General features: G+C 48.3%; 1 protein-coding gene across 1 annotated transcript in view; it reads left to right on the top strand.

Annotated features, from left to right (window-relative positions):
* The window catches only part of ESRRB (estrogen related receptor beta), a 161,490-nt gene that overhangs the window by 135,162 nt on the left and 7,477 nt on the right, over positions 1–18,851 (top strand). The window contains exons 5-7 of the mRNA XM_036913085.2: positions 6,234–6,344; positions 6,837–6,998; positions 17,694–17,963. Of these exons, the coding sequence (XP_036768980.2) occupies positions 6,234–6,344; positions 6,837–6,998; positions 17,694–17,963 (543 nt within the window). The remainder of the gene's footprint in view (positions 1–6,233; positions 6,345–6,836; positions 6,999–17,693; positions 17,964–18,851) is intronic.

Below are 18,851 nucleotides of genomic sequence, written 5' to 3'. Positions count from 1 at the left end.
CAGGGCTGGGAAGGAGCAGAAGATCCCTCACAGGGCCATCAAAGAGATTGCATGAATGAACTATTAACAGAGTAGATGGGTCAAGGGACCCAGCCAGAAGTGGTGATGCACTCCAGGACTAGCACTGGTGGGGAGCCTTTAACAACCCAGCCTGAAGAGACTGGGTGGGAAGTTCCCCAGGAAGCCAGGGAAATCTGTGCTATACTCAGAGGTCAGTCTCAGCCTCACTGCAGCCCAGCCAGGAGGGAGAGAAGCAGGGGCAGGAGTTTGGAATAAATAACCCAGCTTCCCAGCTCTCTGATCTTCTTCCAAGTGCCTCCAGGCAGCAAACCTAGTTGGAAGTAGAAGACAAAGGATCCCTGATGATAGAACAGGGCAAACAAGAGTAGAGCGTGGAGCTGAGGAGCAAACTCAGACCAGCCAGTCCACCCACCTGCCCAGAAAGAGAGCTGCTTACACGGAGGTGTAACTGGCTCTGACACCGTGGAGGTCACTGCAGATTATACACATGTGGTTCTCCCACCGGTGGTGAGGGAGGCCATTGTCAGCCAAGGCAACAGGGGCTGTGGTGTGCTCCCATGCACAGCTCTGTGGGTGCTGAATGGCGTCCCCAGAAGTGTGCAGTGTGGCCCTGGCCCAGGTCCCTCTGCTACTTTTCTCCTACCATGGAGACTCAGTACTTTGAGAGATGCAGGATGCCAGGTGGTTGATAGCTCAGGAGACAGACTGCATTCCTACCTAGGTGGCCGTGGCAAGTTACTCAACCTCTCTTAGCCTCAATTTCCTCATCTATAAAATGGACTAATAATAGAAGGTCCCTTATAGGGTTGTTGCAGTCCCTAAGTGAAATAATATACATGCAATGCTTACAGCAGCGGCCAGTGCCGAGTAACAACTGGTCAGTAGATGTGAAGTTCTGTTTGTACTTGTGTTGATAAGCTTTAAGTTCTAAAGGATTCATGATACAAACAGCTTGCTGCAGTGCTCAGGATGAGAATCCTGTCGATACAACTTCTTGGTTACTGAAACTGAGCAGTGTGCTTAAGAAAATATTGGCATATAATAAGTAATTATTAAAAACAAAGAAGCACTGGCAGATAATAAGCCTAAATGTAGTTGACCAATGTCTATTTAGGCAGAGGGCAAAGGAATTCAGACCTTTGTCCACTGTCTGCCCTGGAAGAGATGACTGTTCTCAGTCAGAGCAAACCACATCAATAAAGACAGGGAGGTGACTGGACTGAAAACACTGTACAAATATAGAAAATAAAGAATGCTTGGCCGTGGAAGGAGGGTGCACAAGGATATTCAAGTCCAAAAAGTGTTCTGTGGGAAGGGGTAGTCTGGATGGGATGGAAGTTAACCGAGTGATCGGGAGACATAATTCAGCTTAACACAAGGGGAAACTTTTACGAGGAATGAGCTGCCTTGAGGGAGTGAGTTTCTGGAGGCTGGAGGGACAAATGGAAGAGTCCAGACCCTGAGATTCTTTTGTATTGTAAGTCTGAAGGGCTTCATTTTACTGACACATTATTTTACTCAGACACTTGCCTGCCTACCACAGGCTGAGTGCCGAGCTTGAGCTCCAAAGATGAATGGGAAGTCCTTGCCCAGGAGGAGCCACAGTCCACTAGGATATGGTGTATTTGAAGAGTAGTTGTTTGGACTGTACTTGCTGTAATAGAGAATGAGCAAAGGAGCCCAAGAAGGGTGTGGCCGACTGCCAGGGGGGGTCTGGAAAGGGTGAGCAGAGATAATACTTGAACTGGGCCTTCAAGGATGAATCCAGGATCTTAATTGCCTTTGGGAACAGTGTGGATAAGGCCATGCTACTTAGATTGGGGCACATCTGCTCTAACCCCAGCCTGAGGGAAGGGGGTTGCTGGTTGGGGAAGCACAGGTCTGTGCCACAGGACCCCTCTACTTTAAATGATCCTGAGCAAACCCTGAGTGTGGGATAGTCCTGGGGGATGGGGTGAACTCAGAAAGTAGAGCCGACCTGGGCCTGGTCCTCTCAGAACCCACTGAATCGAAAAGCTGATGGGAATAAAGGGAAACAAGCCCAAGGTGGCCAAGAAGTGGCAGGTGCATGCTAATGCACAGAGTAGTGGGAGCGACAGCCTTTTCCAGCCAATTGGAACCACTGTCCTATTGACCATGCATTTTCCAACCGTTGTGTCATTCGATTGTCAAAAAAACTGTGTGTGGTGAAAGTGGTCAGCTGACTTGGTATTAATGTTGCCCCCTCCCCTGTACCTATGATGAAAGCAAGGCCATGAGAGCCAGCGTGGCTAAGGCCACACCACCCAGGAGGGGCAGAGATGGGCCCCGGACCTTGACCATTTGAGCCTGTGAGCTGGAGAGGTTTGAGGCTTGTGCCTCGGGAAGGGCTTGGACAGGCAGAGAGCAAGAGAGACGAGCAAACCCGTCCCCCATCAGCTGTCAGTTTGCGCTTAATCAGACCCAACAGGCTACTTTTTAAAAAACAGAATACCGTGGTAATTGATACACTTATTGATTGGAGCCATTGACCATTCTGCTGTAAAGATCTGGAGGAGAAAATTTAGAGGAGAATTTACATCTGCTGTTCCCTGGGAGGTCATACCTTGGAATGGCAAAGAGCTTGGGTACTGGCTTTTTTAGCAGGCAAGTCTCTAAATCTCCCTGAGCCTCAGTTTTTCTTATTTGTAAAAGGGGGATGATAGCACCCTCTTTATATGCAGTGGATTAAATAGGGCAACACATACAGAAAGTCCTGGTTCTCATTATCACCTTTAATACAATTTACCAGAGAGATGTACACAGTGCTGGGGAACAGAAATGGTAAGATAATGATGGTGATAGGAGTAACTCTGATTTCTAAGCACCCATGCATCCGCGGTGCCATGACAGACCCTGGAGTAGGATGGTGAGCAGCTCCTGGCTGAGGGGTGCCTGGTCTGTAGGGGAAGCTGTGTGCTATTGGAGCCCTGAAGAAGCACCCAGCGTGCATGGCGGCCGAGAGGAAGGAGGCACATTCATTCCTATAGGTACCAAGACCCATTAAGGGTCAGGCCCTCTATCAGGCCCTGTAAAGAACATTCCAGATGGAGGCCATGACAGGTGGCAAACGCGTATCTCCTTGCCTTGCTAAGGGATGTGCTCCTCTTTATTTTTTGTTAAGCTGTTCCCACTCTTGTTGAGAGCTGCCTTGGTCAGGCAGGCTGGGTGGGAGGGGAGCTCATGAGACTGGCTCCTTGGAGAGAGTCAGAGAAGTGTGAAGGGGCTCATCTTTGGCTCCATAGCAGACCGCAGCACACAGGAGGTGCTCAGGAAATGGGGGTCGGCACCGACCTTTATGAATGAAGCTTGGATTTCACTCGGTCTGGCTGGCTCTCCAGGGGAAGCGGAACTTACTGGAGGGCTTGGCTCACCCCACTTGTAGTAGGCAAGGGTGAGCCACTTTGTAGCTGTATCCCTGGTTGGGGTGAGGAAAATGTTTCCAAACAGGGAACTTGCCCCCAGAAACTTCAAGGGAGGAACCATCCTTCCTGCCTTGGTGTGCCTGCTCCTTCTGCCCTCCCTGGAGGGGCAGGGAGGGGCGAGGGGGCAGGGGTGAGCTGAAGTCCTGCCAGCATGTGGACTTAGGTCTTGTACTGGATGGGGTGCAGCTGGCCCTTCAAGGCCCCCGGTACCGAGAGCCTTCCGGTTAGACAGCCTCCTTGCCAGGATGCTATAGTGTGGCACTTCCCAAACTCTATTGTGCTTGCAAATCACCTTGTTAAAATGCTGACTCTGACTCCTCCGGGGCCAGCCTGAGATTTTTGCATTTCTAACAAGCTCCCAGATGCCGCTGACGCTGCTGGCCGTGGACCACACTTTGAGAAGGAAGGCGGCAGTCGGTGCCGTACCCACATTTACTCAGCACTCCATCGTGTGCATGCTGACCTGCCACTTTGTGACTGCCACTCTGCCCAGGGCTTTCTCTGGCCACCAGAGGCAGACCTGTGAAGTGTCTGTCCTGTGACTGCCTGGGAGAGACTGCCTGAAGGCCCTCGTCCTTAGTGGGGTGACAGAAGCGTATTCTGCCCTGTCTCCCAGTGTCCTCAGTAAGGTTGAGCCTCAGTTGCCCACAGCAGTAGCCTACTCAGGAACACACTTGTTATTGGCTTTCTTCCTCAGATCATCTCCCAAATAAACTGCCTGCATGCATGTCCTTTTCTCAGGGTCTGCTGTTGGAGAACCTAGCAGGCGCAGTCCATTCTGACCCTTGAAGCAGAAGGGGAGTTCATAGGAAGCCTGTTGGGGGCTCAAGGACCACACTTAGAAGCCAGACAAGGACCAGGGAAGACCCAGGACTGCCCACACCCCAGCTGCAAGAGCATTACTGCTGCCCAACAAATCTTCACCCTCTGTGTGCCTCCAGTTGGCTGGGCCTGTGTCCCCAGTTCAGGCTCCAACCTCCAGAGGGTGGGCAGGGGGAGGACCCAGACCACTGAGATATCCATAGTTGGGGGTGGGCACGGGCCCCCAGCAAGATGACCCAATAGGGGAGTGACCTTTAAATAGGAAGCAGGGGTGGGATGTTGGGTCAACCCTCTCCCCCCAGAAAAGTTCACCTCAGCCATGTTTAGCATAGAGTGCAGAAGTGTCAGCTTATGGGGTGAAAAGGACATTGCTGATGAAAATGCTAGCAGTGACGGCTCCCAGAGAGACTGTCCCCTTGGGCGCCCGGTGTGATGCATGCTCAGCATCCTCCTTGACCTCAGGGAGGAGGTCGTGGGCTGAGCCTTTAGCTGGAAGTATAGTGGGTGGTGCCAGCGGCACTCCTCCCAAGTTCCCTCTGGGCAACTGGCACTCGAAGGGTGGTCCTGGCCCCTTGAGTAAACGCAGTGATTTCGCTTTCAGTTGCTCTCATTGCTCCAGGATACTTCCTCTTCTGTCCCAGGGACTTATATTTAGGAGAAGTACATCATAAGAAATGGTCAGAAATCAGCCCTGGAATGAACGGGTCTAAATCCTCATTCCATTGTCACGATTATTCCTGCCATCAGCTTGCCTCTTCCCAGGAAGGGCCTGAACCAGTAGGACTGGCTTGCCCCACTGTGTGCTCTGGGGACTGGCCGGACCAGGTGCCACAGGGAAAGTGCCAGACAGGGCCCTGAAGATCAGGGTTCCGTGAGGGCAATACTGTTGAGCTTTGGGGAAAGTATCAGGAAGCTGAACTTGGCCTGTCCCCTCAGAGGCAGAGGCAGCCACCCCTCTCGGGACTCTGTCTCTGTCTGACTTTCTCTGTGTTTTAGTTCAGGCCCATCTCCTGGTAAGGAAAAGAGCCATTCTGCTTTCCGTGTCAGTTCCTACTCTGGAGCTGATTTGTTGGGTCCTGGGCATCCTTTCAGGTCAGGCCACAGAGGTTGGTGGCCAGTCTGAGTTGTGTGTGCCTTTGGGTCCTGTCCACTATCTTGCTGGTGGGAGTGTCAGAGGGTACCAGCATTCTGTGGAATCCCCAGGATCTGGGGATGGCTGGGTTTCCTGCAGGCAGTAGGGCACCCCCCTCCTGGAAGTGGGTGTCACTGTGGAGTGGCCACAACTGCTTTTGTGCCTGCTATCAAGAGACCTGGAGACAACTCATTTTCCAGGTGTGGCCAGGGCCACCTGCATCCCCATCCCATGGGGGCTTTGTGGAGAAGACAGAGTCTAGAACTCCATCCTGGAAACTCTGAGGGTGGGATTCAAATTGACATTTGTAACAGAATTTACAAACTCTTTTACACCCAGATTTACAAATTTGCAAAAGTTTACCCCAGAAGCCTCTCATGTGAAAAGTTGGAAAACCCTTGTTTTAGCTCTTATGAGGTGCCTGCCAGTGGCCGAGATTCCTCTCCTCTCTTGGCAAACTTAACTCTCCCTGGATTCACAGCAGATCAAAATAACATGGCCTCACTCCCCAGCACTGGGAGGAGTGCTTCTGGCATGGTTTCCCTTTGTAGACAAGCTGAAAGGTGCTTGAGATGAGTTTCAGAAGGATGCTGAATCCAGAGAGGCAGGAGCAGGAAACCTGGGATGTGCCCTTAGTGGGATAGTTGTTTTAGGATTGTCCAACCACCTGGCCTGAGGCAGGCGTGGGGCAGCTATAAAAGACCATCTGAGTGTGGCCCTGAAGGACTTAGCCAGGGCTGAAATTCCAAAGTCAGTGTTAACACCTCTGGTGATACTGAACAATTCTGAAACCTTCTCCCCTTCCTCCCCAACAGGTGTGCGCCTTGACCGAGTGCGTGGAGGCCGCCAGAAATACAAGCGACGGCTAGACTCAGAGAGTAGCCCGTACCTGAGCTTACAGATTTCTCCACCTGCTAAAAAGCCGTGTGAGTGCCAGCATAGTCCATGCCTTTTGCCAGCATCTGTACCTGGTCTATCTGGAATCCCTTGGTGGAAATGTGTGGGACAGTACAGAGCCTGGCGGGGAGGCACCAGTGCCTGGTGTAGGTGTCAGGTCCTTCCAGCTTCATTCAGAAGGCCTTTTCCTATGGTATGTGGAAATGTGGCTGCAAATGAAGCATGATCCTAAAATGGCATGGGCCCCAGCACCCAGGACATGCCCCCTTACCTCCCACCTGAAGCAGGTTCCTCTTGCAATAATTTACCAGGCAACTTCCCTTGGAGGAATATTTCTCAACACCCCAAATTTCCACTGCTAGCAACTTGGTGGAGTCAGAAAGGGAGGGAGGGAGATGGCAGCCGCACTTGGCCTCGCTGGGGCTCTTCAGAATCAGGCTTTTCTTCCTGTGCCATTTCAGGCTCCACCTTAGCCCCTTTCCTCTTTTCCAAGCATTTATTGTCCCTTCTGGTTGTTGCAGTGACCAAGATTGTCTCCTACCTGCTGGTGGCCGAGCCGGACAAGCTGTACGCCATGCCTCCCCCCGGCATGCCTGAGGGCGACATCAAGGCCCTGACCACCCTCTGTGACCTGGCAGACAGGGAGCTCGTGGTCATCATTGGCTGGGCCAAGCACATCCCGGGTAAGTCACGTAGGCTGGGGGAAAACATAGCCAGAGCTCTCAGCCACCCTATAGGACCATGGTTCTAATACATGGGAGCCCAGGACCTAGGGCCTTGCAGCATCTTGGCAAGCCTAGTTCTCTCTGGGCTCTTTCTCACTCCTTGTTGAATGAGAGGTGAGAAGGTATTTGGAAGGTCCATGTTTTGAACTGCTGGGGCTCTTCAAACCAGTTATCATTCTAGAGGGGCTATAATTACACCTACAATAAATAATATTAAAAAAGCGAGGTCTTTGAATCCTTAAAGGCCAAAAAGTAGGGTTTTGTTCTAGAACTTATTGGAGATATACACTGGAAAGCAGTACAGAAGAGGGATTGACTTCTTGTTTCCTAGAGGCAGTGGAGTGGCTAAGAACATGGGCTTGGGGAATCACTTTGGGATGAGTTCTGGGTCTGCAATTTATACCCCATGGGATGCTGGGCGGGGCACCTTCTTCCTTCGTGGGCTTTGATGGGAGGAAGGAATGCAAACCTGTGTGATGCATTCAGCACACGCTAACGTCAGCTTCATCTCCCTCCTGCCACTTGCCAAAGCTTAAAGGAGGCCTGTCTCTTAATTTGTATTCTACAATTTTAAGATCGTTTCTGCTGTGGAAAGAATGTATAATGAACATGTTTTGGGCAATATGAACTTTTCTTCATTGTTTGTGGTCCCAAACTCCTCTTTCAGCTTTTCTCATTCTGGATAAATGGTAGGAACTGACTTTTTAGTTTTGTAGACACCAATACCCTCACATATTCTGCATTACACACCCGTCAGGGAGCTTTCTAAAGTCTGTGTAGTTTATTCCTTCGAGGTTCTAGCTGCCAGGCTCATGGTGCCGTGAGACCTCCTGTTCTCTCTGGCAATGCTCCACCATGGACTTGGATTCTTACTAGGCAGGTGACATGGGGCAGTTGATCTTCCTGTCTATAGATACTCTCTGTGTTCATCACTGGCTCTGAAAGATGAATGCAGCATGCATGGTTATGTAGCAAAGGTGTCCTAGACTTTAGAATGTCAAGGCTCACAGTTGACTGGGGTGAGTCAGAGAGTCCTTATACAAGATGTTGTGTGCTCACCTTACAGGAAGGAACCTTCCTGCAGACGAGGGCTCGGACGTGGTGCTTAGCTGGCAGGAAGCCTAGAATGCCTTCCTCGGGGCTCCCTGGTGGCCTCTGGCATTCTGACTCATGGGTGGGCTCACTGGGGATCTGAGCTGGAATGCCCTTATTAAGGAGCTCAGCCTCTTGGGATTACATACTCAGTTGTTTTCGAATCTGCCCTGTGCTGGTTCAGCACAGATGTGAGGTCAGGCCATTGCTTAAGACACCTCAGCCTGGATTGCTCCAGTAACCCAGGGCCAAATCCGGTACAGCTCCCCCTGCCCCTCACACCCTGCATCCTAGCAGTGGCTCAGGAGTGGCTCCTGATGGTCCCCCAGGTCACTGCTTCCTTCTTCTACCGTCCCACCCCTGCAGCATCTCTGAGGGGGTGGAGTAGAGCCAGGAGACACTATCTCCCCTGCACCCGTTTTCCTCTGCCTTCTCATCTCCCAGCACTATGTGTGCCCAAACCAGAGGGCAGTGGGCAGAGCGGCATGGTTACCAAGGGCAAAAACTTTGGATTCAGGCAGACCTGGTCTCTGGTCCCAGCTCTGTCCTTAGGGGCCTTGTGCAAGATATTTCATTTTTCTGAGCTTCAGTGTCCTCGCCTGTGAAATGGGCATCGTAGTAGAGCCCCCGCTCCCTGGGTTGCAGGGAGGATGTGGCACACTTAGCCCAGCCCCACAAATCGTGAGCATCTGATAAATGGCAGAGGCTGTGACCAGGGTCATTGTCATTGCTAATAGTATTAAAAGCCTCCTGTTACATTGTCATTTTTCCTTGTCCAAAGCTGAATTCTTTTTGATTAAAAAATAAAATAAACATAGGTGCTCATTTGTCTGGTTCAAACGCTAATTTGCCTATTTTGCATAAATTTGCATGCTGAATTATTTGGGCCTGACCTTCTGGTGTTTAAGGTAAAATTAATTAGTCTCCTGCCACTGCATGTAAACTTCATATTCAGGGCGATGACATATCGAAAGCCTGATATATTTAAACTAATCGACTTAATCCCATCTCAGATTAGATGGAAAACTCATGTGAAGATCTGCTCATTAGCCCTTAGAGAGAGAGGGTGGGAGAAAGCAGGGTGAGTAGGGAGGATGCAAGCCAGGGCCCACCCTGGGACTTGTGTCAGCTCCTGTCCCTCGTGGTTCCTGCACAGGCAGAAGGACTAGCTCCTTAAGAGCTCAGGTTATAGCTCCGAAGAGGAACCCAAGTTGCTGTCCTTAAGCATAGGACTCCATATCTTACGCTCAGTGTCCTGCGGCCTTTAGTCCAGAGCCCAGCACACAGAGAGCGTTTCTTGTTTGTCTTAGCGTGCGTTTATCAAGCATTAACTGTATGTGAGGGCTTTTGCTAGAAGTTGTGGCTGATACAAAGAATTAGATTAATTTCTGCCCCAAGGGTCACATTTGGGAATAAGATGGATAATTAAAAAAAAACATTTTTCATGGAAAATTTCAATGGACAGAATAGGATCATGAACCTCCATTACCCTGCTTCAGCAGTTATCATCCCATGGCCAGTCTTGTTGGGTCTCCACCCCTAGTTCCCGCCTCCTGTTTCATGTGTGGTAAAGCCAATACTTAGGATGCAGCAAGAACCACAGGACAGTTCAGAGGCAGGTGGGAGGCCATGGGCTGCAGAGAGAGAAACCTGAGATAGACTTTCAGGATTGATGGGCAGTGGCCATGAAAGAAAAGTCTAGAAGGGCTTTAGCGAGCTATGAACACAAGTTTTCACACAACAGTACAGAAGCTGGCATATTCATGCAGGCACGGAGAGACTGCTTAACTGGGAGGAAGGCTCATTTGAGTACAAACTCATTTCCCAGCTCCTCTCTCCCTTTTACCCATATTTTTGAGCACACAGGACACTTTCATAAGTGTGAGCTCCAGGGGGAACTTGGGGCTGATTGCGATTCACACAGAACAGCAGCCATCCTTTTATTCGAGTCCATCTGGAGTTTCCTTACCCCAAGCATAAGCTTTTACCATGAGTTGAATTTTCCAAGTATTGGGTTGTCCAGAGGACAAGCCCAGGTCTTTAGAGAATCCACCTCTTGTTCCCCGTGAGTGGAAGATAGAGCAAGAGACAGCCACCTTTAATAGGCAGCGGGTATCAGTTGATGAATTGCAGCCTCCAGATGTTATTAGCGGGTTATCCTGCCACCCTAGCAGGCCTTGAAGCTGCCCCAGCCAGGGGAGCGTTATGCAAGCCCATGGTGAGTCACTACCGGTCTGACCCACGGTACATTTGCATAGCCTCTGCAGGGTCCCCACCACCACCACCAAAAGGCCTCCTCCCAGAGGGTCCCTTGGTGGCCCTGCTCCCAGGTAGCACTCACACTGGGGAGAGAATGCCAGCGACCGATGAAATATGGGCTGCCGAGTGACAGCAGCTGTGTCTGGAGTGGCCTCAGATCCTATAATTACATCTCCCTTTATTACCTCTGCTAATGGCCCTCCAGGTCGACAGAAACGATAATAAATTAACAGATTATGAACTCCACTTGCCACAAATTATGTGCTCCTTTTTTTTTTTTAAATTCTAGGAGCTCATGCTGTCAAATCACTGGGGGATGGGAGCTTGGGAAGAGTCTGAATGTTATTAGATCAGTTGGTGCAGATAAAGCAACTTCCAGTGGGGCAGCAGAGCTCAAGGTGGGAGGCCTGGGGAGAGGGGCACTGGGCAGCCAGCTTGGGCAGGGCTGAACCCCAAGGGGGCAGTATCCTCCCAGGGGTGCGACCTCACCCAGCCCCTCCCGGCAGCCTCTCCTTCCCGGAATTGCTAATCACTTCACTGAGGAGGGGACCCCACCCAGCACAGAGAAGCAGAAATGGAGGACGCTTTGCTGAAGGGCAGGGAGGAGTGCTTCAGCCCCTTTGTTTGGTTTTAAATAAAGGAGTATGTGCTTCTATAGCAACAATGTCAGACTTGACAAAGGGATGGAAATTAGGAGCTCCAAATCCCTTATCTTTCTTAAGCATCCTTTTGGGAATTTCCTGTATATGCGCAGCCGTTCTGTGTGTGTGCTCTCTCCCCTCCTGGGGGGATCACTCTATAACACCGCTTTCCACCCTGATTCTTTCATCCACCTATATACAATAGTAGCCCTTGCCATCTGCTAACCAGTGTTGTTAGGAGTTCCAAGTGCTAGCTCCTTGAATCCAGACAACTCCATGGGGGAAGTACTGTTACTAGTCCCATCTTACAGATGAGGAAATTGAGGCACAGGGAGGTGGACTTGCCCAGGGTCATGGCCAGCGGTCAGTGGAGCTGGGATTCAGGCAGTCTAGCTGTGGGGTCTGTGCCCTGAAGAATCCACTCTCTTTAAGCTTTTAGGACCTTTCCACACTGCACAGTCGGTTTTCATTCTTTGTAGTGGCTTCTAATGTGCTAGTCACTTAGCTAATAATTACATTTATTACATTCATATAATAATTATTCAGTTACATTTAGGTTATGTAACAAACACCCTTTCCACATTTATTTTTGTGTATTACGTGCACTTTTTTTTTTTGGTAGAAGTTTCCAGTGGTGAAATTGCTAGGTTGAAGGGAGTGTGTCTTTTATTTTATGCTTGATTTCATTTTATTTTTGGACATCTTAAACAGGGACAGGTTCAAAAGCCGAAAGTAGATACAAATGTGCACTCAGAATCCACGCCTCTATCTCTGTGGCCAACCCCAACTTCCTACTAGAGGTAACAGTTTTTATTTCTCATTTTTCCTTCTAATTTTTTTTCAAATCTTAGGAGCATTTAAATAATTGCAAATATTGGAAAATATCAAATACCATGCCCCACCCCCACTACTTTGCACAAAACGAAGCAGCTTATATATGCTATTAAGCACTTTGGAGCAGATTTTTTGAGGGGGTTATTATTTTTTTATTAAGATATCATTGGTATACAATCTTATGCTCAGATTTCACATGAGCAACATTGTGGTTACTACATTCCCCCTATTATCAAGTCCCCACCATATACCCCATTACAGTCACTGTCCATCAGCATAGTAAGCTTCTCTGTGCTTTACTTCCTTCCCTGTGCCCCCCCTATATTATATGTGCTAATCATAATGTCCCTTATTCCCTTTCTCCCTCCCTTCCCACCCATCCTCCCCAGTCCCTTTTCCCTTTGGTAACTGTTAGTCCATTCTTGGGTTCTGTGAGTCTGCTGCTGTTTTATTCCATCAGTTTTTTCTTTGTTCTTTTGCTCCACAGATGAGTGAAATCATTTGGTAGTTGTCTTATTCTGCCTGGCTTATTTCACTGAGCATAGTACCCTCCAGCTCCATCCATGTTGTTGCAAATGGTAGAATTGGTTTTCTTAAGGCTGAATAATATTCCATTGTGTATATGTACCACATCTTTTTTATCCATTCATCTGCTGATGGACACTTAGGTTGCTTCCATTTCTTGGCTATTGTAAATAGTGCTGCGATAAACATAGGGGTGCATATGTCTTTTTCAAACTGGGCTCCTGCGTTCTTAGGGTAAATCCTTAGGAGTAGAATTCCTGGGTCAAATGGTATTTCTATTTTGAGTTTTTTGAGGAACCTCCATACTGCTTTCCACAATGGTTGATCTAATTTACATTCCCACCAGCAGTGTAGTAGGGCTCCCCTTTCTGCACTTCCTCGCCAATATTTGTTGTTGTCTTTTGGATGGTGGCCATCCTAACTAGTGTGACAAGATATCTCATTGTGGTTTTAATTTGCATTTCCTTGACGATTAGTGATGTGGAGCATCTTTTCATGTGCCTATTGGCCATCTGAATTTCTTCTTTGGAAAAATGTCCATTCAGGTCCTCTGCCCATTTTTTAATCAGTTATTTGTTTTTTGGGTGTTGAGGTATGTGAGCTCTTAATATATTTTGAATGATAACCCCTTATCAGATGGGTCATTTATGAATATATTCTCCATACTGTAAAATGCCTTTTTGTTCTACTGATGGTGTTCTTTGCTGTACAGAAGCTTTTTAGTTTGATATAGTCCCACTTGTTCATTTTTGCTTTTGTTTCCCTTGCCCGAGGAGTTATATTCACGAAGAAGTTGCTCATGTTTATATTCAAGAGAGTTTTGCCTATGAGTTTTATGGTTTCATGACTTACATTCAAGTCTTTGATCCATTTTGAGTTTGCTTTTGTGTATGGAGTTAGACAGTAATCCAGTTTCATTCTCTTGCATGTAGCTGTCCAGTTTTGCCAACACCAGCTGTTGAAGAAGCTGTTATTTCCCCATTGTATGTCCATGGCTCCTTTATCATATATTAATTGGCCATATATGTGTGGGTTTATATCTGGGCTCTCTATTTTGTTCCATTGATCTATGGGTCTATTCTTATGCCAGTACCAAATTGTTTTGATTACTGTGGCTTTGTAGTAGAGCTTGAAGTTGGGGAGCATAATCCCCCCAGCTTTATTCTTCTCAGGATTGCTTTGGCTATTTGGGGTCTTTTGTGGTTCCATAAGAATTTTAGAACTATTTCTTCCAGTTCATTGAAGAATGCTGTTGGTATTTTGATAGGGATTGCATTGAATCTGTAGATTGCTTTAGGCAAGATGGCCATTTTGACAATATTAATTCTTCCTACCCAAGAGCATGGGATGAATTTCCATTTATTAGTGTCCTCTTTAATTTCTCTTAAGAGTATCTTGTAGTTTTCAGGGATTAGGTCTTTCACTTCCTTGGTTAGGTTTATTCGTAGGTATTTTATTTTTTTTGGTGCAATTGTGAATGGAATTGTTTTCCTGATTTCTCTTTCTGCTAGTTCATCATTAGTGTAAAGGAATGCAACAGACTTCTGGGTATTAATTTTGTATCCTGCAACTTTGCTGAATTCCAGTAGTTTTGGAGTGGATTCTTTAGGGATTTTTATGTACAATATCATGTCATCTGCCAACAGTGACAGTTTAACTTCTTCTTTACCAATCTGGATGCCTTTTATTTCTTTGTGTTTTCTGATTGCTGTGGCATGGACCTCCAGTGCTATGTTGAATAAAAGTGGGGAGAGTGGGCATCCTTGTCTTGTTCCGATCTTAACAGTGAAAAGCTGAAAGCTTTTCCTCTAAGTATGATGTTGGCTGTTGGTTTGTCATATATGGCCTTTATTATGTTGAGGTACTTGCCCTCTCTACCCATTTTGTTGGGAGTTTTTATCATGAATGGGTGTTGAATTTTGTCAAATGCTTTTTCAGCATCTATGGAGATGATCATGTGATTTTTGTCCTTTTTATTGATGTGGTGGATGATGTTGATGGATTTTTTTAATGTTGTACCATCCTTGCATTCCTGGGATGAATCCCACTTGATCATGATGTATAATCCTCTTGATATATTTTTGAATTTGGTTTGCTAATTTTGTTGAGTATTTTTGCATCGATGTTCATCAGGGATATTAGTCTGTAATTTTCTTTTTTTTGTGGTGTTTTTGCTTGGTTTTGGTATTAGAGTGATGCTGGCTTCATAGAATGAGTTTGGGAGTATTCCTTCCTCTTCTATTTTTTTGAAAACTTTAAGGAGAATGGGTATTATGTCTTCTAAATGTCTGATAAAATTCAGCGGTGAAGCCATCCGGTCCGGGGATTTTGTTCTTGGGTTGTTTTTTGATTACTGATTCAATTTTATTGATGGTAATTGGTCTGTTTAGATTTTCTGTTTCTTTCTGGGTCAGTCTTGGAAGGTTGTGTTTTTTTTAAAAAGTTGTCCATTTCTTCTAGGTTATCCAGTTTGTTAGCATATAATTTTTCATAGTTTTCTCTAATAATTCTTTGTATTTTGGTGGTGTCCATAGTGATTTTTCTGACGTTTGTTTTTTTGAAGCTATTTCCAGTCCCTTTGGAAGATGCTCAAAGGAAAAAGTCAGTCTGAGTCCACTACTCAAAACAGCGTAGCAGAGAGGTTTGAACACAGGGCCATCCTAACATGGCCACACAAAACTCTCCAAGTCACTGTCCCTCTCCCTCCTGCCACCCCAGGGCAGGCCTGTCTCTAACTTGCACACATAGGCTAAGGCTGCTAAACCCGAACTCATCTCTGAAGGACTGAGAGGGTTTGACCAAGTACTTTTGGCCCATTTTCTTCACCTAGTAATCAAAGCCCAATAGCCCATTCTCTCCTCTGTGCCAGGAATCTTCACTGAGCATCTTCTTTGCACTAGGCCCAGTGGTTGGCAGTGGGGGTGGAAGAAGAGAAGCATGGCATCATGTTCCCAGGGAGCCCAGCGCACAGGGCAGCCTGGCTTCTCCAGGCTCATGGAGGTGTGCATGCAGCAGAGGGGCCCTGGCCACCCCCTCGGAGCTCCGCCTCCCCCTTCAGATCCCAGCCCCAGTCTCCTTTCCTGCAAAGCCTTCCAGACTCTTGTTGGGCAGATCTGCCTGCTGCATGTTCTCAGAGTTCTCCATCTCACCGGGCTCTTCCTACATGTGTGACGGCATGGTGACATGGTACTTGGGGTGTGTCTTTCCCTCTTGAATGTGAGTTCTTGAAAGCAGGGACCAGTTCAGGTTTGAACTCAATATTCTGTCTCCAGGGCCTGGCCCTTAGTAGGTGCTCAGTAAATTTTCATTGAAGGAATGAAGAGGCAGAGAATGCTGTTAATGTTCTGGTGACTCCACCTAGGAGATTAGCCTCACAGGGGCCTCTTCTCCAGAAAGCCTAGCTCTTACCACACCCTCCCTCTTTGCCACCTTCCAGTTCAATTATCTATTAATTTTGGCTCATCCACCTCCTACATCTTTCCTCCCTGTCTGCTTTCAGGCCCCCCCAGTGCAGCCCCACACTCCCTATATGCACACACCTTCGTGTGTGGGCTGATTGGTATCTGTTAATTAATGTTGCCCAAGGCCTCTCCTGCTCAGAGGCCTGATAAGGGAAATTGGATGTCCATTTCTATCTATCTTTTATTACCTCCCAGCTCTCTCCGCCACCATAGGCAGCCACGCACCCTCTCCCAAGCCGGGATCTGGGCTACAGCACACATGATCTGTGCCCCTCTGTGCCAACCAGCCTCCCCCTGACAAGGAGCATCAATCCAGGCCTGCCCCGTGTTGGTCAGTATAATCACTCCAGCTCTTTGTCACCCACGGAGGCCAGCATCCAGGTGGTGATCCAAGGTCTGGGCTGTATCACCCCAGATCAGGCCTAGGAACTGTGATGACTAGACTAGGAGGGTGCTTGCCAGGAAAGGGAGATGTGCCAAGTGAAGGCTTCAGTCCTGGGGTGCCCCCTAAAGTTGAAGGCTCATGTGCTGGTTGGAAAGCGAGAAGTGGTTGTTAGAGACAAAGGACAGCAGATGAGGGTGGGATAGACCCCATGGAGAGCCAGAGTGATGGGCTGTACCAACCCAGGCCTCCAGGTATGTCCAGCGGGGAGAAGAGAAGTCCTGCCAAAGCATGCTAGCAACAGTAACTAACCACAACTTCTGTTTCATGTTATCACCTTGTGTTTAGTGACCAAGATGTTTGAGAATCAACTTCTTCCCTCCTTTGTCCTCCTCTCTCTCAAATCAAGGTGTTACTGACTTGGCCTTAATTCAGTGCATATATGATGTGATTGCAGGTACTTATTTTGCTTTTGGAGACTCATTTCATCATTAATAATAATAGTATGAGCTCAGCAAGAGTGTTGTATGCCTATAATCATTGCCTCATCATTAGATCTCACAGCCACCCTCTGCATTGAAGCAGGCACTGCTGTTTTACCCATTTCACAGAGGAGGAGGCTGAGGTCTGGGAAGTCACACAACTTTCACAAGGTCAGCCTACAGCTGGTAAATGAGGAGTCAGAACTCAAGCCAGGCAGTTGTCAGAGCACATTGGACAAGAGAGCGTGATGATGCTGGACACATCTCCACCCCCAACCTTCTTTCACTCTGGAGTCAGCCTCCTTACTCCCAGGGAGGGGAGACTCCCTTGACTCAAGGCTCACGGAACACGGGACTTCTTGACTCATTAGGTGGAGAGCAATGGCCCGGGCAGCAGGGGTCTGGCCCCTGGGAGGACAGGCCACACTGTGATAAAGTGCCCCCAGACCTCAGGGATTCTTGAGCTCTTAGCAACTCCAGACTTTTGGGGGGAGCGGTGGTGGGAGGGGTCAGATCACTGGCCAGGAACAGCTTAGTCCTTGTTCCTGATTGGGCCCCTGGGTCTCGGCACAGCTGAGATGGCATTGAGGACCAGGTGTCACTTTCAAACACCAAAACCTCCCCTGGTTTGAGCGTGGGGGAGGGGGGTTCTGGAAACTCCCCAGGATGGAAAGGACACTGTACAGCTACTTCCTGATTCTACTGTGAATTTAATAACTCCTTAAATTACCAATGTGTTTAATTAACCAAAAAGCCTCTCCAGACATTTGAAAAACACCAGAGAACTAACAATAATGATGATAATAACAACAGTCAACATTGACTGAGCTCTTCTTACGTAAGTCTTTTCCATGAATTCCGTGTCTGACTCATTCACCAAGGAAGGACATTGTGTCCAGCAGGTCCAGGTCCAGAGGAGCCTGGGGCGCCCCCGCCCCGCTGACCACTGCTGCCCGCCTTGCCCCCTCTTCCTGCAGGCTTCTCCAGCCTCTCCCTGGGGGACCAGATGAGCCTGCTGCAGAGTGCCTGGATGGAGATCCTCATCTTGGGCATCGTGTACCGCTCGCTGCCCTACGATGACAAGCTGGTGTACGCCGAGGACTACATCATGGATGAGGAGCACTCCCGCCTTGCGGGGCTGCTGGAGCTCTACCGGGCCATCCTCCAGCTGGTGCGCAGGTACAAGAAGCTCAAGGTGGAGAAGGAGGAGTTTGTGACGCTCAAGGCCCTGGCCCTTGCCAACTCAGGTAAGGGTGGGTGGGGGTGCACAAGGGGCGCCTCAAGAGGTCTTCATGGCCTGAGGATCACGGTTCTAGGGACTGTGAGCAGGGCTGCTGCGAGAGACAGGATGGTGTGAAGATGCTGGAGCTTCTCATCACCAAGATTGTGCAAGGGGTGGCCTGGAGTTAAAAAGATGGTGATGAAGACCAGCAATGACTGAGCATTTCCTAAGCCCTTGATTTGCAGGGTTTGCAGGGCACTCTGCCTAGCCCCTGAAAGCCAGACCAGCACACTGCTTAGGACACAGATTCTACAGCCATGTTGCTAAGGGTCAAATCCTGCTTCTACCACTTGGGCTAGTTGCTTCACTCTGTGCCTCAGTTTCTTCATACGTAAAATGGGAACAATAAACAGTCTGTACCCCACCAGGCTATGGAAGGGATTTATTCACATATAAGTATAGTATGCTTACAACATGCCTGGCACATAGTAAGTGCTAAACCTGTTAAATAAATTAGCTTTGAACTTAATTACTACACACAACCCTATGAGCAAAGTTCTTATTATTTGAACCCTATTTTACAGAAGTGGAAAACTGAGGCTTGGAAAGGTGAAGCGAATTGCCCAGGGTCACACAGTTATAGAGTGTCAGAGCTAGGACTTGAACCAAAATCGGCCCTGAGCTTATAACCCATTCCTTGACTCTCCCAATCAAATTGCTCGGGCACAAGACAGAAAACCTTCCCAACTGAATGACTGAATCCAGCATTAAAAAGGAGGCTTCACTCCATTTCTTAAGCCCAACCAACTTCTGACTAGACTATCCAGGGAGAGAGGCAGGGCACTGGTGAGGCTGGTGACTGAGCTTGCATGTATTCTGTTTCCACTCTATGCATGGTCCCAGGCCATTGCTG

Source organism: Manis pentadactyla, chromosome 11 (assembly GCF_030020395.1).
Source record: "Manis pentadactyla isolate mManPen7 chromosome 11, mManPen7.hap1, whole genome shotgun sequence".
Taxonomy (NCBI): Eukaryota; Metazoa; Chordata; class Mammalia; order Pholidota; family Manidae; genus Manis; species Manis pentadactyla.
The sequence above is the reverse complement of the archived record's forward strand: the minus strand, read 5'-3'. Positions and strand labels throughout refer to the sequence as shown.